This window comes from Panthera leo, chromosome E1, assembly GCF_018350215.1.
Source record: "Panthera leo isolate Ple1 chromosome E1, P.leo_Ple1_pat1.1, whole genome shotgun sequence".
In the NCBI taxonomy this organism is placed as follows: Eukaryota; Metazoa; Chordata; class Mammalia; order Carnivora; family Felidae; genus Panthera; species Panthera leo.
This window is the reverse complement of record NC_056692.1, coordinates 29965208-29988407: the sequence shown is the minus strand read 5'-3', so window position 1 is coordinate 29988407 and position 23200 is coordinate 29965208. Positions and strand designations below refer to the sequence as shown.

The following is a 23200-nucleotide window of genomic DNA, read 5'->3' as shown; positions in this document are numbered from 1 at the left end:
CTTTCAAAGTTATTTTGACTATTTTAAATCCTTTCCATTTTTATAAAAATTTTAGAATCAGGTTTTCGATTTCTCAAAACCAACCAAACAAACAAAAAAAACCCAACAACCCTGCTATATTGGGATTGTGCTGAATCTAGAGCTCAGTTAGGAAGAACTGACATTGTAACAATACTGATTTCTTCTGATCTGATCCATAAAGAAGGTATACGTCTCTATTACTTAGGTTTTTTTTAATTTCACTCAGTAATGTCATGTAGTTTCAAGTATACAAGTTTTGCATACATTTGTTACTTTTATTGCTGAGTAGATTTTTGTAGATTTATTAGACCCTTCTACAAAATGTTCATGTCATCTGCAAATGAAGACTGTCTTGCTTCTTTCTTTCCAGTCTTTATGCCTTTATTTTTCTTGCCTTGCTACACTGACTAGAATGCCCGGTATAATGGAAGAAATAGGAGTGGTCATTCATGCCTTGTTTCTGATCCTAGGAGGAAGCACTTAGTCTTTAACCATTAAGTATAATGCTGGCTGTAGATTTTTGTAGAGAATCTTTATGAGGTTCAGGAAGTTCCCTTATATTCCTGAAAGCTGTATTATTATTATTATTATCATTATTATTATTATTATTGTGATGATGATGATGATAAATGGATGTCAAATAATGTCAAATGCTTCTTTTTCTGCATCTGTTAAGTGACCATATCATTTTTTTCTTTTATTCTGTTAATGCAATAAATTACATCAATGAGTGGTTGAATGTTATCCTGCTTTCCTGGAATATACCCTACCTGATCATGATATATTATCCTTTATGTATATTGCTGGATTTTATTTGCTAACATTTTGTTGAACTTTTTGGCTTCTATGTTCACGAGAGACATTGAGCAATAGCTTTCCTTTCTTATAATGCCTTTTTTCTGGTTTTGGTATCAGGGCAATGCTGGCCTCAAAAATGAAACCAAATTTTTGGAACAGTTTTGTGTAGAATCGGGTTTTTTTTTTCCCCCTTAAATGTCTGCAGACTGTAACATTTAACATGACCTTTACCAAATATTGTGGGGGCAAAGAAAGTATTAGAATGGAAAAAGAAAGTATAAAACTAGAAACTAGCTTTCTCATGCAGGATTTCATCACATTTCCTAAATTCTGGTCTAAAATTATGTTGCAGAGACCAGCCCACCTTCACTCAACAGATCTTGTTTGACCTTCTCTTTGGAGAAAACAAAGATACATCTTCTTTCCTTAGAGAGAGCATCAAGAGTTTTTTCTTATGAAAATAATGCCTAAGAAATGATTAATAGTGGTATGCCCATCCAACTGAATACTACTCAGCAAGAAAAAGTGAAGAACTACTAATAGAACAGTGTGGATAAATCTCAAAATAATTAAGCTGAGTTAAAGAAGCCATATTTTAAAGAGACAGAGAGAGAATAGTGATTATTCCATTTTATGAAATCCTGTGGGGGAGGGGAAAAAAACAATCTGTAGTGTCAGAAAGCAGATGAGTAGTTGCCTGGGAACAATAGGCCTGAAATAAATAGACGTCCAAATATTTTTGAAATATCTGATTACATGAAAAAATATTTGAACGTCTATTTATTTCAGGCATTCAGGCACTTTGCTAAACTACTGATAGGTATCATCTCATTTAAAACGCTAATATCCTTTTTAGATGTGACTTTTTTAATTGAGATAAAGAATACTGTTAATGATAAGGCAACTGAAGCTTAGGGAAGGTAAATAAATTTGCCCAGTGTCTTGCAGTTAATAGGTAGAAGAGTCAAAATCCAAAGTTAGATCAGCCTGATATTGAAGTCCCTACTTTTAATACTGTGTTTAAAATCACCATGATTATCTTGCAGTTGAAGAATGGAATAAAATGTAACTATAGCTTTCAACCTGTTGAGTGTTTCAGTGAAAATGGCTAACAAGGAATGCCCTCTGAAGAGTGATATCCCAGACCTAACATGACAAAAACAATTTCCCTACCAGTGCTCCTCCAGGATTCTGTATCTATTTTACCCATCAGGTATTTCATTCGTCATTTGAGTCTTCTCTTCTTCCCCAGTTCAATTTAATGCGAAAATGCAGAGTAGTGTTACTATCATTTTCAAGACACTTTGTTGGGTGCTGTAGGGGTTGCATGATTTATCAGTAAATCCCCAACGGGAATCATATGGCACATGAAAACAGAGTAACTGAGGAAAGGTTAATACATTTTGTACTTCTTTTGTTAAATTTGTCAGTATTTGAATCTTGTTAATGTCATGCTATTGTAAATGCAATTGTTTATTGTTTTCATTTCATTGTGTTAAATCAGAAAGTAGAATAACAGACTTATAAACAAAAGGTAGACTTATATTGCCTTATATGTATATTACCTTTTATATTTACCTCCATAGTTTCTTTACCAATGCTCTATCTCTCCTTGTGTGAATTTGAGTCACTGTCTAGTACCCTGAAGGAGTCCCTTTACTATTTCTTGTAGGGAAGGTCTGCTGTTAAATTCCCTTGGTGTTTGTTTAGCCATGCATGTCTTAATATCACCTTCATTTTTTAAGAGTCGTTATGCTGGATAGAGACAGTCTTTTTCTTTCAGCATCTGGAATATGGCATCCCACTTCCTTCTGTCCTCTATGGTTTTCTGGTGAAAAAATCAGCTGTGCATCTTTTTGAGGATTCCTTGTATGTAAGAAGTTATTTCTTGTTGTTTTCAGGATTTTCTCTCTGTTTTTAGCTTTTGACTGTTTCATTATGATGTATTTAGGTGGGAATATCTTTGAATTTATCCTGCTTGGTGTTCATTGAGCTTCTTGGATGTGTAGGTTAATGCTTTTCATTAATCTGGGGAAGTTTTTGACCATAATTTCTTCAAATATGTTCTCCCCCTTCCTTCTTTTCCTTCTTAGACTCCTACTATATATATATGTTGGTACACTTGATGGTGTTCCACACTTCTCTGAGACTCTGTTCATTTTTCTTCATTTCTTTCTCTTTTTGTTTTTAAAACTGGATAACCTCAGTACATCGATCTTCAAGTTTGCTGATTCCTTCTTCTGCCTACTCAAATTTGATGTTGAACCCCTCTAGTAAATTATTCATTTCCATTATTTTACCTTTCAACTTCGTAATTTCTATTTGGTTCTGGATTTGTTTTATAAATTCTACCTCTTTAGTGATACTCTCTGTTTGATGAGATATCATCCTCACAATTTTCTTTATTTCTTTAGATATGGTTTCCTTTTGTTCCTTGAACATACTTAAAGTTTTTGCCTAGTAAGTAACATTTAGACTTCTTCATGGGCAATGTTTATTGACTGCTTTATTTCCTGTGAACAGGACATATTTTTGTTTGTTTTGTGTATGGCTCATATTTTTCGTGTTAAGAACTAGGCGTCTTAAATATTATAATACGGTAACTCTAGAAATCAGATTATCCCATAATCCCACCTCCTCAGGGTTTATTGTTTAGTGATTTTTCAGAATTAAATCTGTGACATCTGTATTCTTTGTCACATGTGACCACTGATGTCTCTGCTTGGTTAGCTTAGTGGTCAACCAATGACTGAACACAAATTTCCTTAAATGCCTGAAACCAGTAAGTCTTCCAGTCCTTACAGAAGGGCTCTGTGCACACGTTGGGGCACACTTGCAGTATTCTCCAGACAGCTGACAGCTCTGCCTGACCCTTCGCTTCCTGCTTGCACACAGCCCCAGCATCAGACAGAGAGAAGAGCTTAAGAGCTTCTCAGGTATTTTATGAGAAGGCTTCCAGCCCTGGGCATACCCGTGGCCTGCTAGATCCCTTAGCCAGGTGTCAGTTTTCCAAAGTCCTCTATGGACAGGCATCCCCCCCCCCCCCCCCATTTCCCTTTAAGCTTTTTGATTAGTCTATTGTTTGCCCCAACTTTTATCCACCCCCTCAGGCAGCTGTGATGATTAAACAATTGATGATGTTTGTTTTTGAAAAGATGCCTTAGAGGAAAAGGTTATTTGCGCTTGGTAAACCCTGAGGCAGGTCAAATCAAGAAAAGTCTTGGGAGTGGGGCCTTCTAGGGAACCACACCACCAGGAAGGTCAAAAAACGACAGTTCTCTCAAAATCGGGTCTTGAAAGAGGCTGCATCACCATTTTGTACATCCAGTGCCTGCCAAGCTACTGTTTTTTTATCATGAATATACGCTGCTGGTTTTCAGGGCTACCACAGAGCCGGGGAAGCTAGGAACTGAGCACATTAAAAATGCCACATAGCTCCCTGTTCTTATCAAATCAGCCACTTTTCTCAAATAAACACTTCCTGGATTGCTGCAAACTTTGGTTAATTTCCAGGGTCCTGAGGAAGTTAATTTTGACATTTCCTGCTATGTTCTTATTGCTTTTGTGGAGGAGACGAGTTTTGGAGGCCATTACTCTGCCATTCCCACTGTCCTATTATTCTTCCGTTTTTAATCTTTCTGTAAAATGTTTATTTAGGCGTACCACTTGTAAATCACTTTTTAAAAATCCCAGTTGGAGAGTTTTCTCTTTCATTAGGAAAAGTAAACTATTTGAGTATATTTTACACAGATATTTTCAGTGTTAGCCCTGCTGCATCATTTTACATTTCTACTTATTATGTTTTCTTATTTTGTTTCTTTTTATTTTTTTAATTTTTCTTTAGAGTTATCTTTATTCCTCTCCTTCGACTCATAGTTTGAAGTTCAGCTTTCTGTTTGACTACAAGTTCCTTTGTAACTTGTAGTAAACACACATATTAAAATATCTAAACTTGTATTTTTCTATCAAAATAAAAACTAAACAGTGTAATAAGTATGCAAAGTCATCTATTAAAGCAATGTTTAAAACCAACAAAAAAAACTATTTAAATTATTACGATGTACTTTGGAGTCTCTGGTTTGGGAAGATTGAGGTAATCTTAATAATTTCTGCTATTTATTGAGTGGCTGCTGTAAGCATTGCACAGGATGCGTGCTTTCATTTGTTAATTCATTTCATCTTCATAACTCTGGAGGAACTCTTGTTACAGATGATGAAATGAACTCCAAGAATTTCAATAAAGTTCCTGGAGTCACATAGATTATAGATAACAACATCTTGATCCAAGCTCGGGTCTGCCAAATTCCAAATCCAAGGCTACAATGCTTCTCAAGGACCCAGCCGTTTCTATAAGGGTAAAACCTTAAGAGCGTAGTTAGTTGAGAGGGGTGTGCACGTTTATGAGAACAAATAACACGGAGTTGTCTTTCTCAGTCTCTCTCATCAGACAACATTTTAAATATAGAGGGGGAAAAGAAAATATAATGATAGATGAAATCTAGAAGAATAGAAACATGCTGAAAGATGGCCAGGAAGGAAGGGGCAGCTGGGGCAGCATGAGAAGGAAGTCAGAGAGACAGAGAGAGTCAACCTATTTTGACTGAAGGGAACAGATGGGAAATGAGCAAAGACAAAAGGGGCCATGTGGGCAGGTGTCATCGGTTAGAGGGCAAGTGACTGGAATTTGATCAATCGACAAGAATTTATTTACTGGACTCCTGGGCACTGTGTGAGATACAAAAGAATGTAGAGTTATTTTGGGAATGATAATGATGTAGACAAGACAGATGGCTTGAACTGGGGCATTAACGCTGAAGGAAAAGGCTAGAGACAGAAGGCAGAAAGAAAGAGGTTAAGGCAATCTCCATGTGAGCCAGCTTGCATATCAATCTGGATTTTTTGTGGGAATGGCAAGATATAGAGGAAACGCTATAATTGCTATTGAATCAAAGTTAAAGGATGTGTAGATGGAAGGAGGAAGATGCCAAATCACCTATTCTATTTCTGCATTTAGGTAAATGAAGAGATTATTAAAGATTTATGAAAACACACCCATATGTACATAGGCACTACAGAGAGTGCATTAAGTCATCCTCCCAAATGTAAATATGACCATTCAGCAAAGACTGGGTGGGGCCCTGAATAGATCTGACCACCTTGGAAGGTACTGGGAAGGCTTTTTGTGTTGCAGGAAATTGCAAGCAACACTTAAAAGGTGCCTAAAGACATTCAACAATGTAATGAGGATAGATCTCCATTTGTTAATGTGCAAGTAAGTCAAGGTTAGTTGGGGCCAATGGACATGGAACCCAGTTCAGAAGTATGAGCAGAAAATGAGCTTTCTGAGTAGTTCCTTAGAATATTACTTGTAATAGACTCTCATATGAACATTCCTTTATTCTAAAGTATTTACTGAGCATCTTCTGTAACAAAAAAATGATAGCTTCCATGAGTTTTCTATACTGTAAGCTCTTTATATACATTACCTCACCAAATCTTCACAACCATAATGTGCTATTAGTATTATCTCTATTTTATAAACGAGAAAAATAAGATTCAGGTATGTTAAGTAACTCACCCAAGATCACATAGTCAGTAGCTGGAAGAGGAGCAATCCATAGCCTAATCTGTATCATGTTTCTTTCACTTTGAGGCAGGTACATTTTAGGTGCTGGGGATATAAAAATTCATACTTGGCATTCCTTGTTCTTGAGAAACATATAGACTAGCTAGGAGACAGAAAGCCAAAGAGTTGTAATACAATAAAATATTTTCTGTAAGAAGCATATACCAAGCGAATGAGTAAAGAAGTACCCAAGTTTGCCTCAGACTGTCAGAGACCCCTTGAGCATAGACCTTAAGGCTCAGCAATTGTTTCCTAGGTGGTGAAGGCACAGATGGGATTCCAATACAGGCAAAAGCAGTGCAAACAAGCACCCAGATGCAGGAAAGAGTTTGAACTATTTAGGAAACTCTAAGGAGATCAGAAAGACAGAAACATGAAACATAGAGGTACAGTAGGCAATGAGGCTGGAGAGGTAAGAACTGGTACGTGAGGCCAAAGAAGTTAGAGTTTATCCTATAGAAATTGGGGAATCATCAAAGTCAGTCCCATGACGAGTTGGGTTAATAAAAGAGATTCTTACATGATATTGTATCACGAGATCCATAAAACTATGACAATTCAAAGACTGGAGATGACGTCCAAGGGCCACAGCTATGTAACAATGGCAGCATTACAAATGGAAGGCTCCATCGGAGATTCAAGGGGAGACGGTGAGAACACAGCAGTGTGCTCCAGAGAGATCTGGGCCCAGTGTACCAGAAGCCATGGTACATAATTGCCTTGGCCAGTTGTTTCACTCGTGCATTTGCTCATCCAGTACACATATGCATGCCAGGCAGCCATTGCCTCAGCAGCATCAATATGTCAGTAGCAGTACCCAACTTAATAGTGGATGGCTTTTGAAATGGCCTGGCTGATCTCCTGGAAACTGACTCCAGGTGTGACATTGGTGAGGACCTGTTTGGAGGTTTGTGGAACAACAGTCAAGTACTACTTGGAGAATACCAGTAGTGAGTCCCCCCAGAGGACACTGTCTGGAGTATCTGGGGTGAGCAGGGATGGAGCTATGGATACAAATCCCCCAAACTTCTGGGCACTGGGGTAGCTCACCAAATCTCAGACAAGACGCGCAATTTAACACCTCAAGAGAAGGGGTATCTGCAGGGAACAACCATACCCAACAGAGGGCAGCATCTAAAAGGAGGTAAGTAGAAAGGTCCCAATTACATATACCCAAGGGGAACCGAACGGAACTCCTGGTTATAGATTTGAGACACTTCCCCTCAGTGGGACAGAGACCAAAAGACTTGAGTCGAGGCTCATGTCATATACATGTGTGTATATAAGTGTATACGTGTAGATAGTAAATGGATATAGTCATTACATTCTTGTCTCCAATTAGCTACGTGGCCGTAAACAAGCTGTTTCCCTCCCTGAGTTTCAGCCTTCTCATCTATAACATGAAAAAGCTGGCCCTCATCTCGAAGGTCGCCTCCAGCTACAGTATTTTATTAGGATTCCAGATGGTTACTGGTGATGATAAAATTCTTTGTCAACTTATAATTACGTTGTGTAAATGATACAACATCAGGTTTTCCTCTTCTCAGGAACCACTTTGTGAAAATGACCCAACAAATGCAGAATCTGCATCTTTCTCAGTCGAAAAAACATAGTGCCCCATCGTCTCCCAACGCTGCCAAACGCCTGTACAGAAACCTCTCTGAGAAGCTGAAGGGAAGCCACTCTTCGTTCGATGAGGCCTATTTCAGAACAAGAACCGACCGGCTGAGCCTCAGGAAGACCTCAGTGGTAATAACATGCTTTGGATTCTTGTCTCCGCTTGCTTTGTGGAGTTGTGTTTGGGTTTAAGGAGATCCTAAGATGTTGCACGTTTACTTCAGAACCTGGTGTTTGCAGGTCCACAAGTGCCAAGAGTCAGACAAGGCAGGAACCACACGTGTCTGTGCTGAAGCCAAAGCTTGAGTGATTGCGGGAGTTTCCCTTTTCTTTTTCTTAATTTCTTGCCCCTTCTTTTCTCTTAGTTTTTCTTTCTCTAATATATCATAGAAACAAACAAACAAAATAGCAGTTTGATAACTGTGGAGCATGAATGATATAGGCTTTCTGAAAGCTTCAGTGTTCATTCAAGTATCAAATAAACAATGAATATTTCATTTACTTATTTGTGATGTGCAGCCCATATGTCTTCCAGAGGCATTCAAAACAGAATCCAGGCCAAAAAAAAAAAAAAAAAGGTGTATGTATTATATAATGGGAAATAAGTAAAGTGATAGAGGGAGAGAGGGAGAGAGAAAGGGAAGGAAGGAACGGAAGGAAGGAAAGAGTGAAAAAGAAAAAATGTAGAAAATGGGGCGCCTGGGTGGCTCAGTCAGTTGGGTGTCCGACTTCGGCTCAGGTCATGATCCCGCGGTTTGTGAGTTTGAGCCCCGTGCTGGGCTCTATGCTGCCAGTTCAGAGCCTGGAGCTTGCTTTGAATTCTGTGTCCCTCCCCTTCTCATCTCTCTGACCCTCCCCCGCTCATGCTCTGTCTCTCTCTGTCTCTCAAAAAAATGAGTAAACATTAAAAAAAATTTCTTAAAAAAAAAAACTAGAAAATGATGAAGATAGAAATAGAAACAGATATACTAAAAGCCTCGGCAAATATAGTACCTAAAATTTATCATTACATTTATCTCTGAGCTCCTCGTCATTCAAAGCAAAAAGGGAAGCTCAGGTGGTTATAGCATCCCATTAGCTGATAACTGAAAGTATATCAGTCTACCAGGAGAAACGAGTGTTTTCCTGTTTATAGTCCTCTGGGCCTTTATATGACATCACAGTGAATTCTGTAATAGACTATAAAGGTCTGTATTGGTGACGTTATAGACTTTCTCATAGAGTAGTTTCTGATAGTGACCATCAGTAAAAGCTGAGGGCATAATATATCAACATGCTCAGCAAGGGCATTTCTGCAGGGGGCAATAACACCATTTGTTGGAGCTTCAAACAGAAATGAGCCCTAGGCTTTCCCAAGAGAAACACGCTAGAGTTTGCCAACGAAAGCATGGAGGAGGAAAGGACTTCAGAGTGAGAGCAAATACGGCACATGAGAAATGAGGCATAGTAAGAATGACAACCAAATACACAACTGTGGACAGGGCAGCATGTTGACTTTGTTCTGTTTTCCCATTTGTTGTCTCATTTCAAGCTCATCTTCTGGGAGGGCTTGGTTGTGGCTGACTTAAGGCCTAAGCATCAGAGGCTCTTCAGTTTGGCAGATTGGAGACAAAACACCTTTGCATTCAGTAGATTGTCCTGTAGCAAAGAGAGCTGCACACCAAAATAGTTCTATCCCTTGGGACCCCACTGTCAAAACAAGTATTTGCATAATAGCATTGCATTTCCCTCAGATTTCAACCATGTGTCCTGTACTCACTTAAGCTGACCTGCTGCCTTTGATGGAGAGAACTGATTTTTGATGGTACTAAAATTAAACCTGCCAACCATAAATATGTTCGATCAGGCAAGCCCTAAGCTGTGTCAGGACCGATGGTATTTCAACATTCTTTAAAGAGCAAACAACACTTAGAGAAGATCCCAAACAGATGTAGAAATAGTGTATGTGTTGCTCTTCTCCCATGAGCTACAGAAATACGTATGAGAGAATTCCAGACCTTTTGTCCTTTGTTTACTATTAATCTCTGGTAGAACTTTTCAGTGGAATCATATTGTCATTAGCTACTTTTTTTTCTATAGGTGATTTGAATCCTGTGAACATTCAACTTTTGGTCCTCTCAGCACAGGTGGCCACCCAACCACCAAAGCCCTCTCTGGACACCACCTCTTGAGCCCTTCCCTCGGGGGCTCAGCAATGCCAGGTGTTCAGTGGTTGGGGCCTCCGGGCTGAGAAGGTGCAGATGTTAGTTAGTACAGAGCTAAGAGCTGGGGAGCCAGCCTGCAGGCAGTGAGAGCTATTCGGGAGCTGTAGAAAGGAAGGGGTATGTAACATCAGTTTTAGAGAGACTACTCTCATCTCAGTATGAAAATGGGCTGGAGGAGACAAGAACCAGCAATGGGCAGGTCATTGCCATCGTCCAGGCAAGGGATGACAGCATCTGGGTCTGAGTGATAGAAGAGAAGAGACGTGGGGATGGGGAGAGAGGGGATGAGCGGAGGGGAGATCGTGCTCTCAACTCCAAGCCAGTAGTAATTTAAATGACCTGTACTGCGTTATCTATGCCAGCACTTCCCGAACTGTGTTCTGTAGAATGCTATTCCAGGGGCAGTTAAAACAAATGCAATGAAAGATATGTTCTCTGCACAAATATTTAAAATAGGTCATATTTCTCACCTATCGGAGAGGCATAACTGCATGTTAGAATTATCAAAGGCCCTGACGGGTCTTACAGTAAAATAGTGTGGTAACCTAGACGAATCCAGTGTGTACCAGATTTATATGACTGCAGGCCACGTTCCTCATGGGACACCTTCTAATGACCTATCAGACGGTTTCACACAGAAGACTGGTTGCGAGAAAAGCTGGTGTTTGCCCTTACCTGTAGACTAGCCATGCCCTACCGTATGGTCTCAATGCATCTAAATGTACAGATCCATTCAATGGCCATTAGACAAGAGGGAGGGAGGATCCAACTGTGTTTAACAAGTCGTGTTTGTTGGGATCAATTGCAGTTATGAGTGGGGATGAAGTCACTGAAGTTAAAACAGCTAAGCCGCAAGGCAAGCCGGTCTATGAAAGTGTGCTCACCTGCGTGTGTGCTTGTCCTCCAGAACTTCCAGGGCAACGAAGCCATGTTTGAAGCAGTCGAACAACAGGACATGGATGCTGTGCAGATCCTCCTGTATCAATATACACCAGAGGAGCTAGATCTCAACACCCCTAACAGTGAGGGGCTGACGCCCCTGGATATCGCCATCATGACCAACAACGTGCCCATTGCCAGGATTCTTCTGAGGACAGGGGCCAGAGAAAGTCCGCACTGTAAGTAAACCTGGGGATAAAAACATGTATTATTAAGGCTAGATCCAGCTTCGTGCCACCGAAATAGCATGACTGACATTTACGGCATGAACAGTTGATGAAGATAGGCTCAGAATTCCTTTACATGTTTTCACGGACTTTCATGCAAATACCTATAATGTTTTACCAGTCTAGGCATCAAGTTACGTGCTACATAGAATATACCAAGTGGAATTGAAAGGGATCCTTGAAAGAACTCCCTCCTAAGAATTTAACCCAAGTTTTAAAATATATGAAACACTCCAAGTGAGGCTATAGAATAGGAAGTATACATAGAAAAGGTTTAAGTGTGTATGTGGGTTAGTGTCTTGGGTCCACAGTCAATATGGTGGCTTGCTTCATTCATTCATTCATTCATTCATTCGGCAAACACTGAGGACAGGGGTGCCTGGGTGGCTCAGTCAGTTGGCCGTCCGACTTCGGTTCAGGTCATGATCTCGTGATCCCCGCGTGAGTTCAAACCCCGCATCAGGCTCTGTGCTGACAGCTCAGAGCCTGGAGCCTGTTTCAGATTCTGTGTCTCCCTCTCTCTCTGACCCTCCCCTGTTCATGCTGTGTCTCTCTCTGTCTCAAAAATAAACGTTAAAAATAAAAATAAAAAAAACAACAGCAAACAAACACTGAGGACAGAGCACTGTTCTAGGTACCTAGGCTCACCTCGCCATGGTGAACAAGACAAAATCCCTGTTGTCATAGAGCTTACACACTAGTGGAGGAGACTTCCAATAAGCAAGTAAATAGATCAATTAAATTGTAAACGCAAATAGTGACAAATGTGATGAAGAAAATAAGTGAGTGGCTAGAGACTGACAGAGTGGGGACTATTCTAAATAGGGTTGGGCAAGAAAAGCCTCTCTGATGCAGTGACATTTGAGCCTGGTCCTAGAGGATATCAAGGAATGAGCCAAGTGAGGACATGTGGGGTCACATTCTAGGCAGAGTGAATAGCAAATAGAAAGCTGCCAAGGCAGGTAGGAGTGAGTTGCCCTGTTTGAAGAACGAGGCCAGTGTGGCTACAGCAGATAAACCAAGGGGAGAGTGATGGTGGAGGAAGACCATTCAGGCTCTTGCAGGCCACGGTAAGGTGTTTCGCTTTGATTGTAAATGTGATGGGGAGACAGCAGAGCAGTTTAAGCAGCTGAATAATGTGTTCTGGTTTACATTTGAGACGATCACTGCAGGGCTCTGCGGGAGATAGACAGTGGCGGCGCCGCTGCGAAATTGGGAAGACTGGTTAGGGGTCCAGGAGACAGATGCAGGTGCTTGGACTAGCAGGGTAGTGACCTTGGTGGCGGGCTGGCACAGAATTCTAGATGCGCCTTTGAACAGCTTGAGATACAATTCACATGCATGCGATTCACCCATTTCACGTGTACAGTTCAGTGGTTTTTGGTAAATGCACGGTTGTGCAACCATCACCACAATCAGGTTTAGACCCTTTTCTTCACTCACACCTCACCTTTTAGCTACCACTGCCCGACCTCCCCACTCTTCCCAGTCCTAGGCAGACACTAAGCTACCTTCTCTTTCTGTATAGATTTGCCCAGTCAGGACATTTCACGTAAATGGAATCCGATAACGCGTGGTCTTTCGGGACCGGCTGCTTTCCGGATGTTTTTTGAAGTAGAGCTGAGAGTACTTGCCAAAGGGAGCTGCTCTGGGGCCCGTGGCAGTGCCCTCCAGGAGCGGACAGGATGAAGTTGCACAGCCCTTGCCCTGCGCCAGGCACTATTCTGAGCACTTTACATGCATTCACTCCTTTAAACCCTACAGCAACATTCCGAGGTGGGCACTCACATTCCCCTGGTGCAAACTCTCTGACCCAATGACCACAATGGCTCCAAGCCACAGTTTTTATGTTTCCTAAAAGAAAAAAGTAAACCCATCAAACTGTTACTTTCACTAATACTGATTCACTTACTTCCAAGCGGTGAGACCCAGAGAAGCAAGCAAATATATAATTAGAGGCCACATCTCTGCTCGTAAGTTTCATAAACCCCCACCACCCAAAGACTACGTACAGAGGCAGATCCTTGTATCAGAAAACTCTTTATTTTAAAAATGCTGGGCTCACCACATCCCTGTCACACAGAGTGAGGATTTGGGTTCCGTAGGGTCGGGGCTTCTCAGTAAGAACTCTTTCGTCAAAGTGTCACTTCTTTCTAGTGGAGCGGGGGGCTTGGAGGGGTAGGAGTGGGCAAATAGAGATGGAAGAAATCGAAAGCCCTCTTTGCTACCTTCTAATTTATGTTGCAATAACGTCTATCCCAAAGATCCAGTGAGAGAGCAGTGGAGAGAGGAGCAGAGGGTCTGAACATAGAGAATGTGGACTGAGCCCCATTCTGTAGGAACAAGGGAACTATTCATGCAGATGTTGCCTGCACTGGGCTGGATGAAACATCAGTCCCACTTACCTGAGACACTACAAAGAATTCTGCATTTTCCGTGAAACCAGTGAGACTCCCAATCTCCCCAAGTCCCCTTGTGCATAATTAAATCTCCATAAAAGAACCCACGTACTAAATATCTAGTTAAACCAAAAACAAATTCATTCAAAAGGTCCCTGGTTTTTCTCATTCCCTCTGGGATGATAACCAGAACCATCATCACAAAGTTGTAAAGGAAGGTGAGAGATAAACCTAGGTTTTAGCCTCCAGGAAATAGGACACCTAAGTCACCTTGGCCACCCAAGAAGTCAAAGAGATAGTTCCCTGTTAGACTCCCACATGTGTAAAAATGGCAAAGGAATATCGACTGGGTAGCTATGAAGTCTCCATATACATGAGTTTTCATGGTAGCACAGGGGGTTACATGACTAACCAAAGGTCACACATCTGGCAGGTGAATAGGGACGTCAATGACTCAAACCCAACTCTGTGGGACACCCATGCCTGGGATCCTTCTATGCAAACTTGCTGCTTTTCCAAATAATCAATATGGAGGACTGGGGCCCTGAATCTTTCCCTTTGTGCCATTTGCTAAAATCCTACGGTATATTGTTTTGTTCTGTCCTATACCCTAAGGTGCCTTTCCTGTTGGAGAGAGGCATGATAGAAAAGCACAATCTGTTTTCAGGGATTTTTAATTCACTTTATATATCAAGTACAAAAGACATAGAATTGCTTCTGTGCATGAGTGCGAGCCAGCCCATGAGAAACACCAGGGTTCGCCAGCCAGAACCAGATAAGCAAACACCTGCTGCGAATTGTTCCCCAGAAGTTGCAGAGGCAGGAAGTAAAAGAAGAAAAATAACAATGAGGTCTTAATTTCTTAGGGTGTTTTACACATTGTAAAACTTCTTTTGGGTGCATCACCTCATTCGGTCCTCACAACTGGCTTATGAGATGGGAGTCTGTTTCATCCTTTTGCTCAATGAGGAAACTAGAATAAGAAAAGTCAAGGGTGCCTGGGAGGCTGAGTTGGTTAAGCATCTGCCTCTTGATTTCAGCTCAGATCATGATCTCATGGTTTATGAGATTGAGCCCTGGGTCAGGCTCTGCGCTGACAGCATGGAGCCTGCTTGGGATTGTCTCTTTCCCTCTCTCTATGCTCCTCTCCTGCTGCCTGCCTCTCTGTCTCTCTCTTTCTCTCTCTCTCTCTCTCTCTCTCTCTCTCTCCCTCTCCCTCTCTCCCTCTCTCTCTCTACAAAGTAAATAAACATTAAAAAAAGGAAAGTCAAAATAATTCACCCAATGCTACAAAGCTAGTAGATGGCAGAAGTAGGATTTAAACCCAATTCCTCTATAGTAAATGCTTTGGTATTTGTGTAAAAGCATCAGCACACTCACTATCACACCTCAATTCTTTCCTTCCCTGACTCTCCGTCAGCTCCTCTTCTAATGCCAGTCAGGTATTCCAAAGCAGAGTACAGAGTCTCTACGAGGGTTCATTTTCTATCTTCTGTTTCCTGTATGTCCCCTTCTGAAAGCCAGCCCCATGTGCTTTCCACTCTGCCAACCAAGGATCCCAACACAACTCTGAAGCAAGTCCTCTGTGATTCTCCCCAGCTCATTGCAGGAATCACAAAGACACAGCTGAGTTTAGGGACCTAACTCTAAATTATTGGTCAGGTATGCTTTTCGGTCTTTAGCTCCTGAATCACAACACCATAGCAAGGTGTTCTTTACAAACATGGCTTGAAACTCAGCCATGTACATTTCCTTCTTTATCGGGAAAGTCCCAGAAGTAGCCACCCAAACTTGCACACAACCCCCATGTTAAATACATGCAGAACCCGGCCTACTCATTAGATCAATCTAGTATCCTTATTCAGTGACTTTTGCCGTTCTTCCCATCTTTAAGCAAGCAGCAAAGTAATATCCATTCCTTCTAATATCAGTCTTGATTAAAGTAGAATCCCAAATACTTCCAGGTGGACTGGTGTGCTGAGCTCAGGAAACAGGCACAGACTAGAAAGGACTGGAACTAGGACAGCTAATGTAGAGAAGCACCTCACAACACCCAGGGACTGTGCCTTTGGTCGTTCTATCCACTCAGTATCCCAGTCGCCATGACACCTGCTCAACTGAACAAACGCTATCCAAGAAAGACTTGTCTCTATAAGTGAAAGTCCCCAGTCTAAGCCTTTGCCTCATTCTGACTAACTCATATCCTGCCCCCATTCTGAAATCCCAGTTCAGCAGCCTCTAGAAGGAATTTGCCGAATCATCAGTGGGGTCCTTGCCTTTCTGAGACTGCTATTTATTTCACATCATCTAGGGTCCATAAACAGTAATCATAAAGAAACGAGTTCTTTTTGGATACCTACCATGTACAAATCTGGTCACTCACATAGATTTTGTCTGTCTTGCGACCCCAGTACCCAGCACAGAGTAGGTGCTCAGAAATCTTCAGTTGAAATTTCGAACCCTGTCTCCCACTGCTGGGAATTACAGGTATTGAATTTATGCACATACACACGCACATGAGTTACGTGCAGAGCGCATTACACAGAGTATGGAAAATACCTGTAAGTCTTCCAGCAATTTACGCTCGGGAGTATCTTTTGCTATTGTTGCATTGTTATTTTTCCAGGTACTGTTGTAGAATTTGGCTGTAGAGGGAGCCTGACTGTTTTCAGCTTTACACTGTTGAATGATGCGGACCAGGAAGGATGGTGGGATGCACTTCATCTTCAGTCTTTCTGCCCTTCCTTGCAGCTGTGTTCTCCCTTCTCTGCAGACCCTCTCTGCATTTCTCTGTGATCTCTCTCACTTTCCCTCAGGTATTGCCCGTGGAACTGGGAGATGTCGCCCAGAATTAGTTACGTTCAGTGACTTCATAAGACGCAATTGCCCAGTAGCTGTCACGCGAGTATGGCGCGGACACCGATGTTACAATTTTGACAGACAACGTCAGGATGCGCCACAAGTTTCTGCAGCAGTTGAGGGTCCGTGCCGGTGCTGGGACTGGTTCAGGGCACGTCTAAGAGGTGTGACTATAAACTAATGAGGCTGGCTTTATGTAAACAAACACACCAGAAAGTCTACAAGCCAAACAAATGTTATCCTTTAACACGGTCCTCACGGGAGACCCCACACTTGTTCCAACAGAGCGGCCATTGCTCCAAACACTTCTGGATTTGTCCTCAGAGCCAGTTTATGAGAAAATCTGACTCGTTGCTTATAGTCACACCTGATTTTTGTTCCAAAACAGCATCGCCCCGCGTCATCACCCTCCACGTTCACCAGACTTGGCTTCAGATGATTTAGAGTGGTTTCCTGAAATCAAATCCACCCTCAAAGGACAAAGATTTGCAACCATTAAGAATATGTAAAGAACAAGCTTTGGGCAGGTCTCTAGAATGAGTCCCCAGATATTTTTATTTGCTTCATTAAAATAGGTGTACAAATCCTCACCCAGACTTACAGACCTGCTTCTCAAGCTTCATCTCACACTGCTCACCCCTCACCCATGATACACTAGCCCCACCAGCCTCCCTTCCATCCCGTGAACACACCCCACTGTCTTACCTGAGGGCCTCTGTCCTAGCTGTTCCCTACAGTTGGAGTGCTTGGCTGCTTTTCGTCTTGATCGCTGCCTGACCAACTCCTTCCTAGCATTTCCACTTAACTGTCAAATCTTCAAGTGAGGATTTCTTTGGCCACCAAGTCCAATGTCTAAAGTCACGTTCTAATCACATCACTTAAATTTTCTACATAGTACTTATCACTGTATATGTATTTTTCCATTTCCTTTGCTTATTTACTGTCTCTCCTGCATTAGCATGTAAACTCCGTAAGAGCAGAACCCGTCTGTCTCATTCATCTCGGCATCCCCAGGAAACAGTAGGCATTCAGTAAATATGTGCTTCATTGAATTGAATGAATCCCAAGGCCACTTCTTTTGAAAGGTGTGAATGTCTTGTTTATTTTTGAAGGGAATGATTTCACTAAATACTGAGTGAATTGACCTTTTTTCATATTTCCGAGTAATTATTTAGACATCCGGTGGCCACAACCTAAGGTCTGTTCACCTGCTCTTTAGCAGTTAATTGTCCCTCATTCTTTTGTTTTTGATTTTTTAAATGTACATGCAACAGAGACTACATTCTCCTTGTAAAAACTTAAAATGTGACAGATAAAGTTTAAGGATACCTTTGACAACCCACTCAATCCATACATGTGCACATGCACATGCTCACAACCTAGGTCCGCGTCCCTAAATTCTCCCAACATAACCGTTACTATCCTCTTAAGGCTTGATTGAGGTAGAGGATCCACTTCCAACCTTACTCAGAATAACCGTTGGCAAGACACTTATGTTCCTTCCTGCATGGGCCTCTCCATAGGGCTGCTCCCTGACATGACAGTTAGCTTCCCCCAGTGCAAATGATGAGAGAGACAGACAGACAGAGAGATAGAGAGACAAACCAAGGTAGAAGCAACAGTGTCTTTTATAACCTAATCTCAGGAATGACATATTATCATTTCCTGCTGAATGTGATTGGTCACACAGACCCAGCTCAGAAGTACAGTGCAGAAGGGTGTGACTATTACGGGACAGTTAGTTAGCCAATATAAATATCAAAAACAATATAAAACAACCCAAGAGTTTCTGGTGACGAGTTGAAATATTTTATGCATCTGTTGTATAGTTTGTGTTTTGAAAACACTGCCCAATACAAACACTTCTTAACACTTATATATATTGTATACATAATATCTATACTATGTCATTAATAATTCTACACGGATTACATGTTGAAGTGATAATAGTCTGGATCTACTGAGTAAACTAAAATAGGTTATTAAAGTTGATATCACTTTTTTCTTTTTTATGGAAATTTTAAATGATTTGGCTTACACTATATTTCTATTAGACAGCACTTGAAAGTATTGGCAAAAGATATGGTTATCTTATTTCATAGTTAAGCTATGACATCATTCAGTGATCTGCTTTCGATTTTCTAAATAATTTCCTCAAGTGTTTTGTATGCTTGTTTTAGAGATGTCCATTTATCCACTGGAGTTTGGGAGAGCAGGGACAGAAATCTCTCTCTGGGTCATTGTCTCTTAAAGAACCACAATTACAACTTAAGCTGTATAATACGGACTTTGTGAATCCACATTCTGCTGGAAAGTAGCAGGGAAGAACATTCCAGAGCCCCATGTCCAGGGCGTAATGAGTTCTAAGAGGAGAAAGTGCCATGGTAATTAAAATGAAACACTTAATCTCCAAATCTCTAAAACATTTTGGAACCACATTCTAAAAGTCCTTGGGAAAACCTGAAAATAAGACTTCAAGGTCAAGACTTGAAAAGAAGACTTAGGTCAAGACCTAAGTGAAGCCAAAGTGAATTCTGAGTCCTTAACCTTAGCAGGACAGGTAAATTGAAACTGAGGTTTTGAGCTTTTCTGCTATGAGAGTTTTTTAATTAAAAAACATTGGATTATTGGACTCCTCTATAGTATTTCCTTTGAGTTCCTACCTGAAAACAAGTCAGTTGTGAGGTTGTTAGAAGGTTGTCGTTTTATGAACTGCTGTTCTTGGTTGCCCAGAGGATATTGGCTTACAATTCAAGGTTTATACATAAGTGACCTTGTTTTCTTCTTTGAAATAACAGATAGGGTTAAAATTGACACTATTTAGTATATAATATATTTCTGAATAGTAGTTGGGGCAGAAAATTTTTAACTGCGGTCAGAGATTTTTTTTTTTTTTTTTTTTTGATGGAAGAACAGACCTATTTTATAAAACAAGTATTTGATTTAGTTTTGTGTGCCTCTAAAACATATAACACAGCCCAATGAATATAATAATGATAATACAAAACTGCACTATTTGAGAGACATCTATGCAAAGATTATCAATAATTGATCACAACTTATGAGACAGGTACTATTACTGTGCCAGTTTTCAGATGAGACACTGGGGTTTAAGACGGTAGCATAACTGGTTAGGATCACACATTTGTAACGGGCGGTGCTTGATCCGGATCTTTGACCCAAAGCCCTTGTATCACTTTGCCTCTACTTTGGAAATAAGAGGAAAGCAGATTTCAGCTCAGGATGAGGAAACTCTTTAAATTAAACTCTTTTTTTTTTTTTAATTTTTTTAACGTTTATTTATTTTTGAGACAGAGAGAGACAGAGCATGAACAGGGGAGGAGCAGAGAGAGAGGGAGACACAGAATCCGAAACAGGCTCCAGGCTCTGAGCTGTCAGCACAGAGCCCGACGCGGGGCTCGAACTCATGGACCGTGAGATCATGACCCGAGCCGAAGTCGGATGCCCAACCGACCAAGCCACCCAGGCGCCCCTAAATTAAACTCTTTTAAAATTAAAACCGACAGTGAGAATGGACAGGACCACCTTAGTGAGCAGTGAGTTCCCCTCCTGGGCCACGGGTCCTATAAGAAGAGGCACCTAAGGCTGGTTCTGAGGCTCTTTCGGATACTGAGACTAAGTGATTGTCTTTGTGCCTCCTTTTCTCATCAATTAAAAAAAAGAGAAAAGAAAAATGCTAGTAACAATAGAAAAGTTGTTGCTAAGTTGTAGAATGTCATATCATTTAGTAATGGGCACATGTATTCATTTTTTCAAGCAAATCAAATGAATTATTCCCTAACACTTTCAGTTAAAAATTGAAATTAGTTTACATTTTACCCTCGTTATATTGCTCTAAGCAATTATCAACCAGGCCAAAACTCATCAATTGCAGGGTGAGACGAAATTAAGAAGTAGTGTGTACTTGGCGATCCATAGGTTAGATTCTGATGGTGAGGAAAAAACATTCAGTCTGATCATTATTTATCTCAGGATTTAAACAGTAACCGTAATTGTATTCTTTGAACACCAAGTTCCCACCCCACCCCCACCCCCACCTCGTAGTTAATTAGCTGGGCAGGTCTTAGAACAAATACCCACTCAGACACTGGGTGGTAGAAATGCTGTTGATAATTAAACACCACAATAGCGTGGGGCCTATTTCAGGAGCAGCAGAGTGGTCTTGCGCCAGCCGGCCAGCTCACCACACACTCACAGACCCTCTATTGTGCTGGCTATGCCTGCTCAGAGGGATAGTTGCTTGGCTGGAGAAGGAACCGACTACAATGAGAGAGAAAAGACCAAACCTTGCAAGTAGATTGGGAATTCTGGACTCCAGGGAAAAATGTCCAGAGTGTGGAAGTAAAAGGGAAATGGATCCAAGGAAAAGAGAAGTGGACGGGCAGGAGAACAAATCATATGATAGACATAGCCTTTCTCGTTTCTGTGTCCAACTGACCAACCAAAAGGAATTCACTAGCCTCATGCCAAATCTATAGCAGTTAGAATGTGTGATATGTAAGTACTAGGTTAATTTGCATTCCTTTTGCCATAGAGGAAGTTCACTGGGTTCTTTAAGGTTGCTGTTTCTTTTTAATTTTTTATGTTTTATTTTTTATATTTGAGAGAGAGAGACAGAGACGGAGAGAAAACAGGGGAGGGGCAGAGAGAGACGGAGACAGAATCTGAAGCAGGCTCCAGGCTCTGAGCTGTCAGAACAGAGCCTGACGCGGGGCTGGAACTCACGAGCAGTGAGATCATGACCTGAGCCGAAGTCAGACGCCCAACCGACTGAGCCACCCAGGCGCCCCTTTAAGGTTTTTACGAAAATCTCAGTTAACCATCTCACCTCCTTGGGCTGGGTTTCTTCATTTTCAAAATAAGGAAGTTAAAAAAATAACAATAAAATAAAGGGGTTAAAATGTTCTCAATCTGGCCAAAATAGGAAGGGGACTCTCAGAGTCATTTGCCAGGTGTCAAAAAGCCTAAACTATGGCACCATTACTCAAGATAAAACTGCACGGTCTAATATGATTATCATATTACCTCTGCTTAAAATGTATAAACCCACTTCATTAGGTCATTAATAATAAGGAGAAAATGATTACTTTGTAAGTCAGCTGATTTGGTAGTCAATAAGGAAAATCTTTCAAAAGAGAAGTGTTTTATTAAGCTATTAAAAAACTCCATAGGAAAAAAAAATAATAAAAGTTTCGCTGGGTGACATGGTTGGAAACCACTGGCTCGGTTGGTGCCCCTTCTACTCACCCACGGAATTACCTCTAACTACAGAGGCAAGTGAGTGCATTCTCAGGGGTGCCTGGAAGAAAAACGGTGGGAGAGATTTCTATAAAGTTCCTTTTTAAGCCTTCAATTTTGGGGATATCTTTCCATTCTCCTCCAGAAGTGTTTGTTTTAATTTCTAAATAATAGGCTTTTACCCAAATCTGTATGGAAAAATTGATGCCCTGGGAAGACACACGTATTCATTCTGTGGCTCCAGAGATGCCCACTGCGGCCCCACCAGCACCACCACACTGTGTTGGTGTTTAGGTAGCCCAATTTGAGAAGCACAGGGATCTGGAGGATCTTGGAAAATTCACCTGGCTGTAAAACCGAATGGATTTTCCTTTAGCCTATGAAGAGGCAAAAGGCTCTACCTTAAACATGTAGAATCCCTTTGCCACTACAACTCAAACAGCATCAAGGCCACAGCCGAGGAGGAAAGGGAAAGTCTAGAAACAAAGCGTGTTGTGCTGAGGAAAGCAGGAAAAATTTCAGGGGGAGCCAAGCATAGCTCAAGAGAAGCTATCCATCTGAAATGCCACCTGGAATTCACACCAGTAATAACTGTTGTGGATATAAAAATTAATAGGGGGGATTTCATAGTATTAGAAAAATTTATTTTTATAAATCATGTGTCTATCACCCAAGTGTTGATGCATGCATGCAATTCAAACATCAGGCTTACAATAAAAAGCTCACAGAATGACTTAGCAAGGACAATTCCCCCATTTTCTCTATAATTTGGAGTGGAAGAAGGAGGGGGGTGGTGGGTAGAGGGTGCAGTTACTGGGTCAATTAATCAACCTGAAAACTGTGACACAAACCCTGACGCCTAACCTATGTCTAAAAATACACAAATGTATACGAATTTGTTTTAAACTGTCAATGCCTATATTTAGGACCTTCCCAGCAAGGCTATAATGAGACTGTGTTTGAGGCCTTCAGTCATAGCAGACTCTACCATTAATCTGAAGTTAGTTAAATTAACAGCATTTAGTACTGACTTGTCAATCTCACTGCTTCAGGAAATTGCACCTTGAGGCTACTAATATTGCCAATTTTTCCACTGGAGTGTGTGCCCGCGTGTGTGTGTGTGTGTGTGTGTGTGTGTGTATTTTTTTTTTTTTTTTTTTTGCCAAAGCCTCCACATTCATACACCATCATTGCCTCCCTGCGTCCACAGCACTTATATTATCATTTATTCTGGCCCCCTTTAGCCTTCCC

General features: G+C 41.2%; 1 protein-coding gene across 1 annotated transcript in view; it reads left to right on the top strand.

Annotated features, from left to right (window-relative positions):
- Nucleotides 1-23200, top strand: part of ANKFN1 (ankyrin repeat and fibronectin type III domain containing 1) — a 299871-nt gene that overhangs the window by 156101 nt on the left and 120570 nt on the right. The window contains exons 4-5 of the mRNA XM_042915828.1: nucleotides 7993-8194; nucleotides 11174-11384. Of these exons, the coding sequence (XP_042771762.1) occupies nucleotides 7993-8194; nucleotides 11174-11384 (413 nt within the window). The remainder of the gene's footprint in view (nucleotides 1-7992; nucleotides 8195-11173; nucleotides 11385-23200) is intronic.